The following is a 17,826-nucleotide window of genomic DNA, read 5'->3' as shown; positions in this document are numbered from 1 at the left end:
GAAGAATGTATCTGCTGAATTCATATATTTTGCTTTTCTGTAATAGATTTGTATCAGTTTTCATAAATCAAGTAAGCATTTTACAGAGATGCTTAAACTATATGCAGTAAGAAAAAAAGTTAGTTTCTTTTTCAAAAGAGCATTTTCTCAGTATGTGTTTGCTTCACAATGAATAGCTATATATTTTTTCAAGTCAGTTTTGGGCCAGTAAGTCAAGAACTCATCTCTCCAAAATTTACAAGAGCTGATTTCCATTGTTAAAATAATCTACCTTTTGATCACTGGAACAGCCATGAATTCCATTACAAGGACATGCTTACAAAACACTGTAGGTACTAACTCAGACTTTGGAAAGAGCTGAGTTGCAGCAGTAAAGATCATTAACACAGGCTTCTTTACCCATTTGACCAGGCACCTCACCCTTGTTAATTAGCATCTTCTCATCTAGATGATGGTATCAGGGTTTTTTATCAGTGTAGATTCACCTAGCATTATGCGAGGACAAAGAATCAGAAGCAAAATCTTACATGCTTTGATAGTTCATGTGTGCCTGAAGGTCTGTGTCTATACTATCTTCTCACAATGAAAAGTACTAGCTGTGACTGCTCTGGGAAATTCTGCTCTAAAATTTGGCATCACCTACAACCATACTTGTGCAGATCATTGTGGTTTGATAATCTGCAGTTTGGAGAGCATCCCATATGAGATTATTGCTTGGAATGCAGGTTCATTAGAGCTGTCTGCTGCACATTGCCGTACCTGGATTTTACCATGTCTGATGGCAGGAAAAACAGATGAGGTTTATGAGGTCCTATTTCTGTATATTTGGATAACATCACACTTAAAGAATACAAGGAGAGCTGTATCTCAGCCAAATGTGAGACTTGCTGTTTCAAATTCAGAATAATCAGCAAAACGGTAAAATTAAAAAAAAAACAAAATCCTGACATCAGAATTCCTTTTTAGTGTCTTCTGCCTTTATTACCTATAATTATCCTGTGGCACTTAAGTCTGGAATATTAAATTAGTGAGATGTGGTGTTGGTTATGGCTGTTTCCCTACCATTTTGTTTTTATAGACTTGAGCTTCTCAAACAGAAGTATAGTCCCTTCTTTTCAGAACTGGAAAAGCATGAAGGTCTTAAAGATTGTTAATATTTGAAATATTTCCTGGCTAAAGAGTATTATTTGCAAACTACCTTTCTGATGTGAGCAGACTGGTGCTTCAATATTGCCAGTTCACTCAAGATCTTTTTCTTGGCTTTGTAATATTTCACACATGATGCATCACAAGCGTCAGTGAAGTCAACTCTGATCTTCAGTTTTCAGTACATAGCTGTTTCTCTTTAGAGGCCAGAGATGATACGCTAGTCATGCCATTTGTTTACATATAATACAGTGATTAAAATCTACTCAACTCTCTCTTCTTGCTGTTGTGCTTGGAAGGAACTGTTCAGTTTGATTCTAGTTTTTGCTGTTAAGTCCTCATATGAAGAGTGATTGGAGTGCTTTGTTACAGAGTAGGAGAATGATTTCCTCTTCTTGATGGGCTGCTGAACATGCTGTGGGGAAGAGAAGTACCCAAAACCTGCACTGTGGCAAGCAGAGGAGTTGCACTAAGGCACTGGGAGCATGTCTTCCACTAAGGAGAGTGAAAAATCGTAGTAAGAACTAGGTAGCAGACAGCTGATCCTCAGACTGCAAGGGCTTTCTTCAGTGTTGGAGGAGACTGACTGTTTTATTTCTTCCCTTTTTAAAAAAAATTGTGGTGTTGGTAGAATCAATGTACTGCTTTAAGGTTTGACCACTTTCTCTAAACAAGGAATTTGCTGCAAAAATGCTGAGTGGTATAGAAGCTTCTGCTTTTCATAGTTACCAAGCAGCTAAAATACTCAAGGCCACCTGTAGTGATGTCAATGAAAGAGTGTTTAAAGCAGTGGGTTCATAATTCAGGGTGTGCTGGGTAACTCCCTATCAGCAGACACTTTTCTTGGTTGTGGATTTGCATGTTTGTTTTTATGGTGGGATTTCTGGTGGGGGTGGGGGTAGAGATGAGGAAATTTGGAGGGCTGGCTCTCACTTGGATTCCTCTGGTCTGGTAAGCTTTTTCCTAGCAAAAGAAAAACAGGTGCATAGGTTTAGTGTTTAATTCCATTGATCAACAGTGTAGCAGTTACAGTAGTTAATGCAAAATGTCACAGCTGATAAACCATTTCCTTTTCTGACATCCCCACGTATGCTAGCAAGAGATGAAAATATTTTCTGTTAGGGTTTAACCCGGATGTTTCATTTTGTACATGTTTTGGAAGGTGATAGAAATTTGTCACTAGTGAAGTTAGAGGAGTCAAAATGAGATTCTTTGACAGTGAAAGAAGGATCAAAAACAAGTGTTTGCTGATGGAGTCATGAAATTAGGTGAACTCAGCAAGCAAAGCGAAGAGTTTCACAGTGGGAGACTGCACATATATTTTTGTTAGTGATGATATCAATTATTGATGGTTAATAATTGTGTCTTTGAATTGGTAACATCATCTTTAGTATCTGCTTCTTTAGCCCATGTCTCATGCGTAGGAGGTTCTGTAACCACAATCACTTTGTGAATTGTGGCATAGTTTCTTTATTGTCACTAAATTCTCCATTCACTGGAACCTTTAATTTACAACAAAAGTTATGTTGCTTCATCTTTTGAGATGTATTCCATACCCTGCTCTAAGATGAAAAACTGACTGCAATAGCACGTATTAATTTGATTTGTTAAGGTTAATTGAGGATGGTGGAACAGCTTCCTGTTTCTGGTCATCATTGCTGCAGGTACTACAGGTAGTAATTCTTACCAGTAGTTTTGGTGTCCTTGCAGTGTCTGGAGCAAGTGACATGGGAGAGAGTGCTACATGGACTACATGTGGCCTGAAAGTTAAGAATTAACTATTTTGAATTCCAGAATTCAAAATGCAGCAATTTTTAATCTGTAAACTGCATGCTTTATTAGTGCTTTGGTGCTGATACTTAACATGTAAGAGTTAAGAGGCATGAAAAAAATCTGAAGAGACAGTAGTTTGAAAAATAATTGCTGCAATTGAAGCATCTTTTGTCACCTCAGCTGTTGTAAGCAGAAAGAAACTGGCCAAAAGCTTGTGTCAAATAAATTTGTTAGCATGTCTTGTTACTGAAAAATTGTGCAATTGTTTGACAGTGTGACTTCCTTGTTTTAGGGTTCCTAAATGCTAGAATTTATCTCAAGCCTTTATTTTTTTACATAAGGTATGAATTCAAATACAATATAGAAATGAAATAGTTGTTGCTGCAGATGTCTGCATACTTAATTCTGCAGAGCACATTATAAAATGTAATACCAGAAAAATTCTGTGTTCTGGGTAAGACTACTTATAATCTATCATGGAAAAAAATTTGCATTTAGACTTTTGTCTCGGTTGGGTTCTGTTTATTTTCAGTTCCTGTGTACATCCTGTCTGAAGATAATCATTTAGAGGTTCTGGCATAGGAGTAGAAAACTTTGCTTCTTTTCATTCTGAAGTAAAAATTTGACAATAGAATTTCATGAGCGTGATGCAACGTTAGGTAAAACTTCAGGAGAAGTAAACAATAAAATAATGGAAAATATACTAACTAAGTAATTCTCACAGGTCCAGGATACATATGTTACTTGAAAAAAGAATTAAATGCAAAACTCTGTTGTCAGTGTTCATCACTTTTCTGCTCCTATCTGGTGTAATGGGAAAAAAGTCCAATGCTTTATTGTCTAGATTTCTGACACTTTGTAAATTTTTTCTCTCTCTCTTTTGATAGGCCAGTTGGAATGCCAAAAATGGAAAAAGTTTACCTACATAACCCTAGCTCAGAAGAAACAATTACATTAGTATCAATATCTGCTACAACATCACATTTTCATGCATCATTTTTCCAAAATAGGGTAAGTTTTTTTTTACTTTCTTAAAATTAGCTTTTCTTCCTCCTCTTGAATCTGAATGGAAGCTTCTCTAAAAGAGTGATTTATTGCAATAATTACATACCTAGAAGTATTAAGATAGTGCAGTTCATCTCATATCAGGGCAAATTTGAGCTGAGCACAGGAACACAAGGAGTCCTGACTACATTGAAAATGTATATTATAGCTGATGGTTTAACAGCAGATCTCCTTTGTTGCTGAAGTGAGCACATTTCCTCAGATCACTTAAAGAAAAAGGCTGTTGCTATGAATTTTCCTAATGTTCTGTCACGTGAAGTAGTGTTGGTGTGCAGTAGTCACTCCAGTGTACTTACAGCTGTAAGTAATTGTTTTACAGGAACTTGCATATTCAAAAGCATGGTGTCGGCAGGGTTAACCCCTAACCACATCGCTGTCAGATACTCCTCTAGTTTCAGTTTTGTCTGCAGGGCCTGTGGCTTAGCAAGAGCCATGTAAGCATGAAAAAATTCAGAAAACCTGTCTATAATAAGCAACCTGTTGCATTTATAGAAGTCTTGTAGCAGTTGCATTTCTCCAGTGACTTTTGAACTGTCAGTCTAAAATATTTTTGTTGTAAGCTGAATTCTAAATTCAGAATTCAGTGCAAAAATTCAATTAAATATGATTCTGCACCAGATAATAGTTTTAAATTATTTTTACTATTGCCTTTTACACATTTATGTACATGTTACACATTTCATTTGTTTGCAAGTTCTACTTTTTTCTTTCCAAATCTGCAGTTGTATTCCACAAAGAACAGATGAGGATCTTCTGCAGCACAAAAACTATTGTTCATCTGCATGATGCTATTTATTCAGTAAACAGTTTTCCTTATCCCTCTGCTTATTTGCTTTTGTTTTTTCCAGAAAATTCTTCCAGGAGGGAATACATCCTTCGATGTAGTTTTCCTCGCAAGAGTAGTGGGAAATGTAGAGAACACTTTATTTATTAACACTTCTAATCATGGGGTATTTACTTATCAGGTAAGAGAATCACATGCTTTCCAGAAAAGTGAAGGGTGAATCAGGCAAGGCAGTATCTATTGTGGGATGCTTAACCACCCAAGGATACTTGCACAGTAGTGGTGGGTTGTTGGTTTGGGTTTTTTTCCCCATCAACCCAGTTGAAGAAGTTTCCATCCCTGTTGTTTGTTGTAACGCAGATACAGCGTTGTAAAGATGGGTAGAGCAGTACTCTAAGCCAGATCAATGAAATTACACAGGATTTAAAATCCTCCCAATACCTTTTTTACATGTGTTATTTTGGTGGCTTGTTGTAGGGAGCTAGCTCATCCTTTAGCTCTTTACCTATCTGGTCCAGTGGCAAGACAATGTTATTCATTAAGCTGGAAAAAAAAATACTCCCTGGAGAGTCGGAAAGATAATTTAGACAGATGAGAGAGACTGAAAAGTGAAAAATGAGAGAAATCCCCTTGTTGAAAGAATATAACTCTTACTATAACAATGTTTTGCAAACAACAACAAAAGTGCTTCCTAATATGGGTAGTTTCATAATGATATGATTAAAGAAATATTTTGTTAACCTTTAGCTGGTATCTATATCTGACATTCTACTCCAGAGTGTCAGAAAAAAGGTGGTTTTTTGATTGCCTGTTTTTCAGTATACATGTAAGTAAATAGTAGAAATGAGGAATAGCCTTTAGCCACAATTAAGATAAATTAAGATAAATGAAACCAGTTTATTTCAGAGCTTTGGTATGATACTGGTTTTAAAGGTTCAGTTATAAGTATACTATAAAACTAATCAAAGAGTTATTTTTGGATTGCTAAAATGTGTGTGCATGTTAGGCTTTGTAACAATTACATACAGCTACTTAAGTTTGCGTTTCTTTTTCTGGACCAGGTGTTTGGCATTGGAGTTCCGAACCCCTATCGATTGCGCCCATTTATTGGGGCACGAGTTCCTGTAAATAGCAGTTTCTCTCCTATAATAAATATCCATAACCCTCACAGTGAACCTTTGCAGGTGAGCATAAGAGAAAAATCATTAAATGCTTGTTTATGGTATTATACTGAAATTTTGTGTAATTTGGTACTTCTTAAAATTCTGATTAAACTCTAGAACTATTTGAGGTCATGTCTTTCATATTATAAGACTTTTTTTTTCTGCTCAAATGCAGATGATGTTCTAGACATTGTAGATTATAGTCACAGATCTCTTAATTTCCTAAACTGAGGTTTTCCAGTGAAATTTCAGTTATTAAAATGGTTGTAATTTCTGAAAAATAAAGACTTAAACTTCACTGGTAATTAGAAAGAATACTGAAGCAAACAAACAGATCTTTTGTGGTTTGTGCAGCATAAGGTGTTGTTTCAATATACCCCAGTATGTAATCTTGGAAAACATTCTTATGTTCAGGCAGGATTGATGTCTTTACCTAACCAAATTCTGATTCTGTTAAGTGATTCACAAACAGTAAAATTCTCAAGAAAGCACATAAAGTGTAGCACTAACAAATGGCTATATCAGCATTAAAGTGAATTTGTAAGGTATTCCACTGGTCAAATAGTCACTAACCTGTGCCATCGCACATGATAATGCCTGATAAATAAACAGGATCCCTTTAAGGTTGAGTGCTAACATTTTCCTGTTATCCACCTCAGGTGGTAGAAGTGTATTCCAGTGGAGGTGATCTCCATTTAGAGCTTCCAACAGGTCAGCAGGGAGGTACAAGAAAGCTATGGGTGAGTAGTCGTGTCTTGCAGCACTTACTGTACTTGTTTGAGAGGTTTTAGTTTGGTAAGAGTTTAGGCTTTGGGTTTTTTTTACTAACTTTTTGTCTTGTCATGTAGTCATTTAATATAACCCATAAAAATGGAAACAATGACAGGGTCTGTAAATGTTATGGTAGTAGGAGTTGAATGAAAGGTTTAATTAAGATAAGCCATATGTATTGAGCTGTGCTGTTTTGAAATATGAAGCATAAAATGATTCCCATTAGAATGAATTACACCTACCTGAGCTTTCAGTCCTGGAGTCCTGTGAGCTGGAACTAACCCACAGTAAAAGTGTACATTTTTTCCCATTTGGTTTGTTGGTTAGGGTTTTTTTATTTTTCTTGGCTTTTTTGATGGTGCTGGGGTTTTTAATTTACGAAGTCCTTCCTGCAGATTACTATGAATGCACACATGGGTTGAAAATGAATCTGAACAAACTTAGGGAAGAAAAATCTATTACAGACTACTAAATAAAGTATCAGTGTGTATAAATGAAGTAAATCCCTAGATCATGAGCTGAGAGTGTTCTAGAAACTGTTCTGGAGCATATTCCTACATGTATGCCCTGCAGCTACTTGCTACTCATCATGCCTGCTGCTACAGACAAGGTAGTGGATTGGATGGACTTGTGGTCTGGCTCATTGAATCTAGTTTGAAGTAACACATACTGATACCTTTAAGTGAAATAAAATTTGTAAGTGTTCCAAAGGTACAGTTCTTGGCACCATGCTGTATGTCACACTATTGATAATGTCCAGCAAGATACAAAACATGTTTTCCTTTTCAGTTAGAATTATTTGGTTTTTTGATGACTGGTTTTTGGTCTGGGAGAGACTTCAGAGCCATTGGGCTCCTAAGTTTGTCTCTTGCTCAAGTGTATCATTACAGTAATGTGACAGTTATATTTGTTTTAAGAAGGTATTTCCAAGTGAGTTATAAGGGACAATCACAATACTTAATTCTTGTCTTCTCTGGAGAAAGTCCATTAGAATGGCAGTACTTTAGTTTTAGGTACAAAAATTGCAAGGAAATAAGTATTAACAGAGATAACAATATTTTAAAAAATGCAGTGGAAACAGATGCTGAGGGTTAGATGTTCACATGAAAATGGATTTTAAAACATTAATGTCCTAATGTTTTGACATTGCTTTAGTCAAATTGCATTGCTCCTAGAGATAGCCCCTTCAGAGTTGTCAGGAGAAGTTAAGGGGGATGTGTTTCAGAGCATGAAGCTTTTCAGCTTCTCTTGGCCAGGTTGCCAGTTGAAGCAATGATGTCTCACATGTGAAAGCTTCCAGTGTCTGGCAAAGACTAATCTTCTTGTTTCCTCTATCCATCCGTTTTCATACCATTGGTAGGCATTTTCATATAACCATTGGTATTTCAAAACAATAAGGCAGCTTGAAGAAATCAAACCAGTAGGAGGAAACACACAGATACATCATTGTATTGGTTATGTCAAGAGCTGCACTGCAGTTAGAAAAAGCTTCAAAGTAACAGAAATTATTTGAGATATGGTGATGATACTTTGACATATGGATATACATAATTGTACAAAACTGTTCTGATGCCAAATGCTTGAATGATTGGATGGAGCAGTCCGCATATGGAGGAGTATTTTTTGATCTGACCAACTTTGGATCCCTAGTTACACATATGGAAGAGTCAGATCACATTCTTTGATACGTTTAATGAATGGCTGCATTATGTTGGGTCTGAAAACAGAACTTGAAATCTTCTTACTAAGATATGCAACAGTTTTCAAAGAATACACCTGCAGTCATTGTGCCTTAGAAAGTTTCAGTCAAGGTTTTCATCTTCTATTTAAAAACAAAAACCAAGCAACCAACCAAAAACCCAATCCTCAGACCTTCTGTGATGTGATGAGGAAGACAATCCAATATTAGTATTTCAGCTGTAGTGCTGAAGTTAATCATGTGCTGCAGCTGCGTCCAGAAAATACAGAAAGAAAGAGATGTCTTTCAAACCCTGAATGCAGATTAGAATTGATAGAATAGGCATGGTACAGAAACTAAAATTAATTTTAACTTTTTCTTGTAAATTACATGGTGACTAATAAATGTGGAGCTCCACAATGTTCTGGCTGCACAGAGATGATATGCACTGTTTTAGTTTGTATTTAGCACTGAAACTGTATGGCTTGTCTGCTTTGGAGAAAAAACACTTAGAATATGCAAAGTTAATATTTGATATTACTGTCAACATTTTTTCTGAATATCTTCCATTTATTGCCAGACTATGCTAGTTTAGTCTACTGTCTTTTTACCACAAATTGAATACATAAAACTTAGAATCATAGAATTGTTAACTTAATCAAAGGGGACATGAAAGTTCTCTTGCATCTTACCTAGTTTTAGTCAGTGTCATATTAGATGATTACAACTATCCTTTATAAATTTAATGGTAATTTTAGTTATATGAAGCCTATATTTTCCTGCTATTGTAGCTTTTTCTCTTAAGTTATACTCAATGTTTCTACTGTAATTATTTGGTGTGACAGCTTTTTTTGTAATTACTGCGCTCTCATAGATGTGCTTTGATTATTAACCAGGAAATACCTCCCTATGAAACAAAAGGAGTGATGAGAGCCAGCTTTTCTTCAAGAGAAGCAGATAATCATACAGCCTTCATTAGAATAAAAACGAATGCCTCAGACAACACAGAAGTTATTATTCTGCCTGTTGAAGTAGAAGTTACAACAGGTTTGTGAAAGAGTGGTTGGGGTTTTGTTGATTTTTGGGTCTGTTTTGTGTTTTGGCTGGGGTTTTTTCAGTTATTCAAATAAATAACTCTTAGCATAATAAGAAACTTGTATCTTTTTTTTTTAAAGCACCAGGAATCTATTCATCAACAGAAATGCTAGATTTCGGTACACTACGAACACAAGGTAAACCATTCTTCAGTTCTCAAAGTGTTTATCAGGAATAGGGTGGGGAGAGGTATAAACTATAAAGCCCAGATACCTTTGTACTGGTCAGGGTTGCTTGTGGAATGATGCTTTTAAAAAGACAGATAACAACAGCAGGTTACAACAGTGCACAAATGCAAGAGTACTTGGGGTGTGTACAAGCAAGCAGTAGTTAGCACACCAGGTTGTAAGTCCAGTAGTAAAGTTAATGTTACACAGTTACACGTGGCTTAGTCTGAAAAGCATTTTGGTTCAGTTATTCTGTGAACTTATGAAAATTGCTTCACTTCTGGGTAAATTTCAATAATTTTCAGACACAGGGAAAACTGAAAGTATGCAAACTTGATCAAGTGTTTTATGATAGGATCTTTTTTAATTGCCTCTAACACATTTGGGCTTAAAATTTTACACTTCCATTAATATTGTTTAGTGATAAAAAAGTTTATATCAGAAAGCAGAAAAACCAGAGATTTTTTTTTTGAAACTGTAAAGAGGGATTTATTGCTGATGAAAAACAGTATATCTCTTTTGTTCAGCTAAAAAAAAAATAGCTTCTGAAGAACTTTTCCATACTACTTCCTTAACATGTAAAGATTTTCAAGTAAGAGTAATTTCTTCTGAACATGGTGCATCTGACAGAGTCATTGATCGTAGTATTTTTAGCCTGTTCACTTCCTAATGTGTTAGAAATATGAGTGGTAAGCTGAAGGATGGAATACCTACTAATACACAAAAATGCAGTTTGTGTCAGATTCTTGGGACTAGCTGTTTTGACTGGCTATTCTGTCATGTTAGTATAAATTTTAACACTGAACAGTGGAGGTATATAAAAAACCAGTTAGTATAAATGACTTTGTATAAGATTCACGTGTTAAAATAGCCTAATAGACAGGTGTGTTTTTTGTTCTTTAACAGATCTGCCAAAAATTTTAAATCTGCATTTATTAAATTCAGGAACAAAAGATGTGCCAATTACAGTAAGTTTAATTTCTTTCAGTTTGAATCTTTCTGCTTGGATTTACTTTTTCTCATAAAAATTGATCATTCACAAGTTCACCATGTAGTGTTCAGAATTAGAAGCTAGGTGATGTGTGACTGAAAATGTATCTTAATAGCAGAACAGATAATTTTTCTTCATGGTAAAATTAATTTGTGCCATGGCCCACTTTGAATGCTCTGAGCAGCATTTTTAGGCTGTACCTGCAATATCTGAACCTTTGGAAACTTTTATACTTGAGAACAGTAATTCATGTTCAGTGAGTGAGAGATTAATGTGAGTCTGTAAGATTTTTTGTGCGCATCACATTTACACATCAGTGTATAAAGCGTTTCCCTAGCATAATTTTTTAAGATAAGCAAAGAGTAGCTTTCAAGAGCTGCCTGTAAAATTACCCTTTTTTCCTTGAGCTTATCTGCTTTGCTGCTTGAAATAACAAAAAAACCCAAACACTTTAGGGCATTAAGACCAGTGGGGATGAACATGAAGTGCAGCCAGCTTCAGAATTCTAGCACTTGGATTTTCTACTTTCTGTTTTTATTTCAGAATTTTGACACTAGTCTGGTAGTCCACCTTTGCTCATTCATACTTTTTTCCTGTGTGATTTTTCTCATTGCCCACTATTTTTCTCACTTCTTCCTTCTCCCCTTCCTGTCTTCCTTCATTTCCAGATTTAGTTGTGTAGCTAGCTATACCTTGTCCCAGGGCACTTCAAAAAGTGTTGAAGTGTTGAAAAGAAACCAGAGGAGCCAGAAGAATGACTGAAGGATTGGCAAAGGTTCCTTACTGAGATCTTGGAGAGCGTTTCTGTGTTTATAAAGCTTGAAGCTGTAACTATGAGGAACAGTGTTTTAATAGTAGAAATCTAGCAAAATCTTAGGATACTGGAAACTGAGGCTAGATGAATTTAAAATAGAAACGGGAAAAATATTTAGTGATTATAAGTTTTCACAGTGACAATGGACTATTGTAGTGCTTGCTAAGCGGTTACTTACAGTTTTCAAGACTAGAGGAACTTACAGTATAGTGCGAAAAGGTAATTGAGGTCTTGATGCTTACTGCATTAATGAGGTCAGATGATCCTATAGGAGTCATAGCTTTGTAAGTTATAGCACAACTTCCATAGAGGATTTTAAAAACTAAAAAGACCAGTATGATTTTTGCATTGAGAGGGTTAGTAAATTCAGTAAACTATTTTTCCAGCTATATTTGCATGTTTGTCGTCTTAGATTTGACAGCTTGCTTGTTGTCTTTTTTATTTTTTTCAAGTGTATAATATACTTGCTGAGTACAATGCAAATAGCCATATTTTCAGACATCAGTATCACTTCTAATACCTGGTAGTGTAGTGCCTAATTCATACTCCTCTATTTAAAAAAAGACCCAAGCATATCCATTTTTTTTTTTTTTTAAAACATCTGTGGTCTTCAGACTATGGTCTATAAACCATAAATACTGATCAAATTGAAGGCTGCCACTTGATAACTATTATACATGTCATGACAAAACTTTCCCAAATAAATTATTTTTTTACTGTGTATCAAAACAGTTGATTTGGTGTTTTTAAAGCCTCTGGGACTCACTTTTGCAGGGAAAAAGCTACCACACAGGTCCAGACATGATGTGTTTTTAAGTATATCACATGGCACATCAAGTCACTTGTTCTTTTCATTAAGTGACAGCTTTGATGGGAAGTTTGTAACCTTTCTCACTTTTGAATTACTGTGTGACTTTCTGCTGCTGTGCCAATTGATGAATTTCAAAGCGGAAAGCAAGAGTAAAGAATTTTTGGAAGGAGCTTGGTGAATAGCTTACTTCTAGGAAAGCTTGACAAATAGACTTCTGACCCTTTAGAGCTAGGGTTTAAAAGTAGTGAGACAGAGCTGTGTTACAAATTTCACCTTAATGTCAGAAGAAAAGGCCAAGGCTATATTTAGCATATGTTTAAGCTGGGTGCTGGAGGAACTAAATATCTTCAGGTCATCAGTGTGTGAGAGACCGCTAATACTGTTGCCAGACTTGTAGCTGTTCTGCCTTCAAGTACTTAGTCATGCTGTGGTCCAACAAACTCGTTGAGGAAAATAAGAGCAAGTAATTTTCTTTTTTGAGTTCTGAAACTCCTTATAATATCTCCCTCACTTTGTAGGGTTCGTTCCATTATTAAGGAGAATAATGCTTATTTCATGACTGTATAAACCAGTCATGCTGCAAGAATTAAGCCGTTCTATCAAAAATCTGGTAAATGTTAATTGTTGAACACTTTGTTTTATCCCTTCTCTTTAATGAAATTTTTTTGTTTCCTTAAGGCACTTTAAGCCTGTTTGACTGCTAAAAGCAAAGGGACTCTTCAAAACTTGAGGTCCTGATCATGTTTGATGCATGAAGAACCGGGAACTTCAGGATAGCCTTAGTGATGCTGAATTATATCAGTTTGAAAAGTGTTTGTATAAGGAAGTATTAAGTTCTGTCCCAGCTTTAGAATAGAGGTTAATTTCTCTTAGCAATCTTGCTTCTCTGTTGTGTTTTTATCTCCACCTTTGGGTGCATGCATCTCAAAATTATCAAGGATTACAGTTTAGTAGTAGTTTGTTCCATGTTCTGGATGGTTCTTTATGGAGAAAGTGAACTTTAATTAATTAGGTGTTTCTCTGTTTAAACACAAGGCCAGGAAATTTCTGGCAGTTGTGTCTGTAAAAGAGAAAAAAACAGTTCAGAGGTGGTTCTGACGCCAGTGGAACCAGCCTTAATCTGCTACCTGTAGCCACAGGGCTTTTTCATCTTGCTAGGTGGGCAAGACAAAACTGGGTTCAGCTTCTGACTGGTAAACAGTATAGATGAACATGTGTCAGTCTTCCAACCCATAATCTTTAATTTATTAGAATACATATAGCCCAAGAGTCCTTAAACCTTCAAAGTCTTTCTCAAGAACTGCAGAAGCACAAAGCTTTAGCCCATCTTTGTGTCATTTAGAACATCTAAAGTCTTAATTTTTTGCAGTTATGCTAAATATTGAATGTGTCTTCACAGAACAGGGTCAGGAATCTTGAGTGGGTCATTCTGTGGGAGAGCCATGTGTTACTGAAGCATTTAAAATTATTCTTCCTTACAAAAGTTGTTGTTAGGAAATTTTCTGAGAAAATTGGTCATATTATGTTCTTGACGGAACTTATTTTGTATGTATTTTAAGGACCTGTCTATATCTGATAATTTTTAATGCATATTTCAGGACAGGTTTTACTTGAGCTTTATTTTGAAATAGGTTGAAATTTGAGGAAGGTGATGTTGAAAGGATTCTTAAGGATGTTTGTTTTTTTCCTTAGTTGTCTTAATTCTGTATATTCCTTTATAGCATGTAATCAAGCAACAAATGGGAAATGTGCATTATGTCGTTCAGAAAATTTCAACAAAACAGTGTAAATTCCTTCCTTAACTAAATTTACAGCTATAGACATTTTGAATAAATACATGTAGGTTTGTTACACATGTGGTATAAGAGGTATATACCTCTGAAACCTGCCATTTTTCTGGTAACAGGCTGTCCTTATGACTATTTCCAATTTTATTTACTAAATGAAATCAGCATTATTTCAAACCAGTAATTAAAGCATTTTGCATGAAAAGAGCTTCTAAATATGTTTATCATCTCCTTCATCCAGAAGTTGTGAACTTTATCACAGCTTTGATTTCATCTGCTTTAAGAGGGGTTTTTTTAAAAAGATGTGTCAAGATTTCACTTTTGTAATGTGGATCTCATTAGAAGAAAATTGAGATAGCTATTAATTGACTTAGGAAGAGAAATACCAAATATCTGCACCCCATGTATGCAGATATTGTGGTGGACAAAGGTCAATGCTGTAAATCTAAAATACGAAACTTCTGGTTGAGTTAACAGAGATTTTTCATTAGCTGCAGTAGTTGTGCTGCTTGTTTCCAGTAAGGATCATATGGTCTGCAGAACTTAGTTATTTATGCACACTTTCATGGCTTTAATTTACAATCAAGGACAGCTTGGCTTGGCAGAACTGTAATTGGTTTGTACCACTAGCTGTCTGCCTTCCTCCTCCCTAACCAAGAAAGGCTCAGCTGCTTATTAAGAAGGTGCTAAACCTCTGCAGCCCAGCAGAAGGTAAGGCAGCACTCATTTCAGTTTCCTTAATTCAGTATCCTGTAATTTGGTGTGGCTTAACAGCTGGTACGTGAGCAGCTGAGCTGTTCCTAAAGCAGGAAAAGTCAGCTGAGGAAGAAGAATCATGGCAGCCACCCTAATTTTAAGAAAAACAAGAATAAGAGCATTTAAATGCTTCATGCGCAGTTTCTCCATGGAATCTAGTTCAAGGGTTTGCTAGCAATCTTTATAGTCTTCAGATGACATGGAATCCCTTATCCTGCTGCATAGCAATGAGTACCTCTACAAATCAGCTCTGGCTAATACACACAAATGCACAATAATGACACAATGGCTCTTCCAGTAATGCCCATTTACCTTTTCCCTTTAGTTAAAACAGATGTCAAGGGTGACCTTGTAAAGTGTTAGAGTGGAATGAACGTCATCACAGGCCTACAAAACGTTTGCTATGCTGTTAGTTGCTTTTTTCTCTAAGACTTAGCATGGGATTAGAGACAAGGGAGATGTCTGTATTCTCTCTGGTAGTTGCACAAGTCAGTTAAGAGTTTTGTTAGTGAGTGTACCAGAAACAAATAGCCTAGCTATTGTAGCCCTGCAGCATTAAGAATGAAAATTAAACCTTAATTTAAATAAGGTTTGTTTTCTTTCATTAATATCTTTCTGGCCATAATGCCACTTAATTAAATGTCCCCAAGGAGAACTCACTTTCCTGTCTATTGACTGAGTAGGACCTGAAAAAAAATTCTAAAATCACTTGTAATGCTGCTTTGTTATAGGAAAGACAGACCTGTAAGAGCTTGACCAAAACTAGTTTCAATTTTATCACTGTGAAAGACAGATGAAGGTTTCACAGCCTGTTAGCAATGATAAATTTACAGATACTTCATATTTTGATTGTTTGCAGAGTGTTAGACCTACACCACAGAATGAAGCTATAACAGTACATTTCAAGCCCGTTACGTTAAAAGCCTCTGAAAGTAAATATACCAAAGTTGCAAGCATTAGCTTTGATGGTAAGTACTGCTCCTCTCTTCTTAGAACTTGTCAAGTGCTTCTGAAAACTTACTGAAGTTTCCTTGATTATTTTCACTCTCAATAAAACACTGTTTATAATTTTGAGAAGAAAATCAGATTTTCCTACCGGGAAAAAGGCTTCTGAACTTCAGTTATTCCTGAAAGGATTGTCTTTGTTCATGATCAACAAGTGTCTTAGACTGGTAAATACAGATGAGAGGGTATTCTTAATTTTTCTAATAAACATAGCTGTATTCGTGTGTTAAGGCACTGATAATTTAAATGTATTTTCATTTTAAACAGACATTTGTTTTTGAGAAATCCTAATGAATGAAGTAACATGTACAAGTTATTCCTGGGGAAGTTTCAGTTAGACACAAGAAGAAAATTTTTCACAATGAAAACAATCAGCCACTGAAATAGTCTCCCCTAGAAGGGGTGGATTAAGTGCTGGGCACTTAAGATCCGTCTGGCCAGGTGCTGAGATATCTTGTTTAAACTGTACTTCTGCCAGGAAAGGTTGGACTGAGTGGTCCTTGAGGTCTCCTTCCAACCTTGTTATTCAATGATTTTTCTCCTTCATAGTGTGACTTTAAATAATATGCTGACATTTTGTAGAAAGGTACCTCTGTTTTTATAGAGATTTTAATGAACTGTTAGAGCAGTGGTGACTTACTGCTTTATGATACTAGTTGGTGCTGTAAGTCTTTCTGCCTGAATTGCTTAAAAAGCGAATCTTTCACCTGCAGTAGGTGAGTTAGACATAATTTTAGAAGTTGCGTGGATAAAGAGGATTGATTTTTTTATTATCATTTATGGATTAGCACTTCAGAAATTTATTATCTCATGGTTTCTAAAACAAGTGAAATATGTTTTAGCTTATAAATTCTGAAAGAGAGGAATTCTGTCAACTTGAGGTAATAATACATTCAGATTTTGAAGCTGGTGGGAATTGTTTATGAGGACCTCCTGGCTAACGTATGGTACGTCTTAGAAGGAATGGTGGTTCCTGGGAAAAATTTAAGTTAAAAAATTTAAGCTACTTAATGTATTAATGTATTTCAGGAATTGACTTGATGAATTCTTATAAGTGAAGCAGCCAGCCCTAAATATTTGCAATTTCAGCTGTCCTAATTGCCTGCAGGGGCTTTAGGGGCTCAGTGGCTTCTCGTAATTGGTATTTGAATACCTTTTTTTTTTTTTTTTTGAGCACTATTGCTACCAGGCTAACATTGCTTGTTCTGTGATCTTGGAGCTAGACCTGTGAGCATCATTCTTAGCCTTGTGTAGTTTGAGTTCTTACATGCATTCTGTTTCTCTTTATTGCAACCTTTAGCTTGTCTTTCATTTCTTTATTAAGAAGTTGTTTCATTTCTGGCCCAAAGTTCTTCTCAACTGGTAGTTCCAAGTGAGGGGCCCAGAAATCTCAGACTTCTGTTCTGTTAGGGAAGGGATAGTTTTATTCCATATTCTCAGTGAAGAGTTTAATTCTGGGATCCAAATTATCCTCTGGACATGTTCAAGTTATTTATGACAGCAACAGTCAGGCTTCCCTATTGTAGAAAAGCATACTAAATCCGTCAGGTCATCTTACTGGTGCTAAATGGAAAGAATTCAGAACAGGAATCTCTTGCTTCATAGACTTTATACCATGTCAGTTTGCTTATTGGAATTTCCTTAAGCTCCACTTTTTTTCCTTCCATGGAAATGGATAATTAATTTTTGGGCTAGCTCTGTGATTTTATTCTTCCACTCATTCTAGTCTAACTTAATGGATCAATTTTTGTCAGCTTTAACAAACTTCTTATATTCTTGTGTGTACAGCATCAAAAGCAAAAAGAGCATCACAGTCTTCTGGGAAAATAACTGTTAAAGCAAAAGAGAAGAGCTATTCCAAACTTGAAATACCATATCAAGCAGAAGTGTTGGATGGGTAAGCTTCCAGTAACCAAACATAGTTCACAAACTAGATGTTCTAAATTAGAAGGGAATATTCCTGCTTTTCAGGAAACAAATGGATGAGGTAGTTTTAGCCATTCATAAGTTGGTTTCAAGG

General features: G+C 35.8%; 1 protein-coding gene across 1 annotated transcript in view; it reads left to right on the top strand.

Moving 5' to 3' along the window:
* Positions 1 to 17,826, top strand: part of TMEM131 (transmembrane protein 131) — a 91,042-nt gene that overhangs the window by 40,708 nt on the left and 32,508 nt on the right. The window contains exons 5-13 of the mRNA XM_014251342.2: positions 3,807 to 3,930; positions 4,833 to 4,949; positions 5,830 to 5,952; positions 6,591 to 6,671; positions 9,277 to 9,427; positions 9,556 to 9,612; positions 10,549 to 10,610; positions 15,661 to 15,769; positions 17,595 to 17,703. Of these exons, the coding sequence (XP_014106817.2) occupies positions 3,807 to 3,930; positions 4,833 to 4,949; positions 5,830 to 5,952; positions 6,591 to 6,671; positions 9,277 to 9,427; positions 9,556 to 9,612; positions 10,549 to 10,610; positions 15,661 to 15,769; positions 17,595 to 17,703 (933 nt within the window). The remainder of the gene's footprint in view (positions 1 to 3,806; positions 3,931 to 4,832; positions 4,950 to 5,829; positions 5,953 to 6,590; positions 6,672 to 9,276; positions 9,428 to 9,555; positions 9,613 to 10,548; positions 10,611 to 15,660; positions 15,770 to 17,594; positions 17,704 to 17,826) is intronic.

The sequence above is a fragment of the Pseudopodoces humilis genome, chromosome 2 (assembly GCF_049639895.1).
Source record: "Pseudopodoces humilis isolate 2021_Gansu_Grassland_sample_001 chromosome 2, ASM4963989v1, whole genome shotgun sequence".
Lineage (NCBI taxonomy): Eukaryota > Metazoa > Chordata > Aves > Passeriformes > Paridae > Pseudopodoces > Pseudopodoces humilis.
This window is presented reverse-complemented; position numbering and strand designations above follow the sequence as displayed.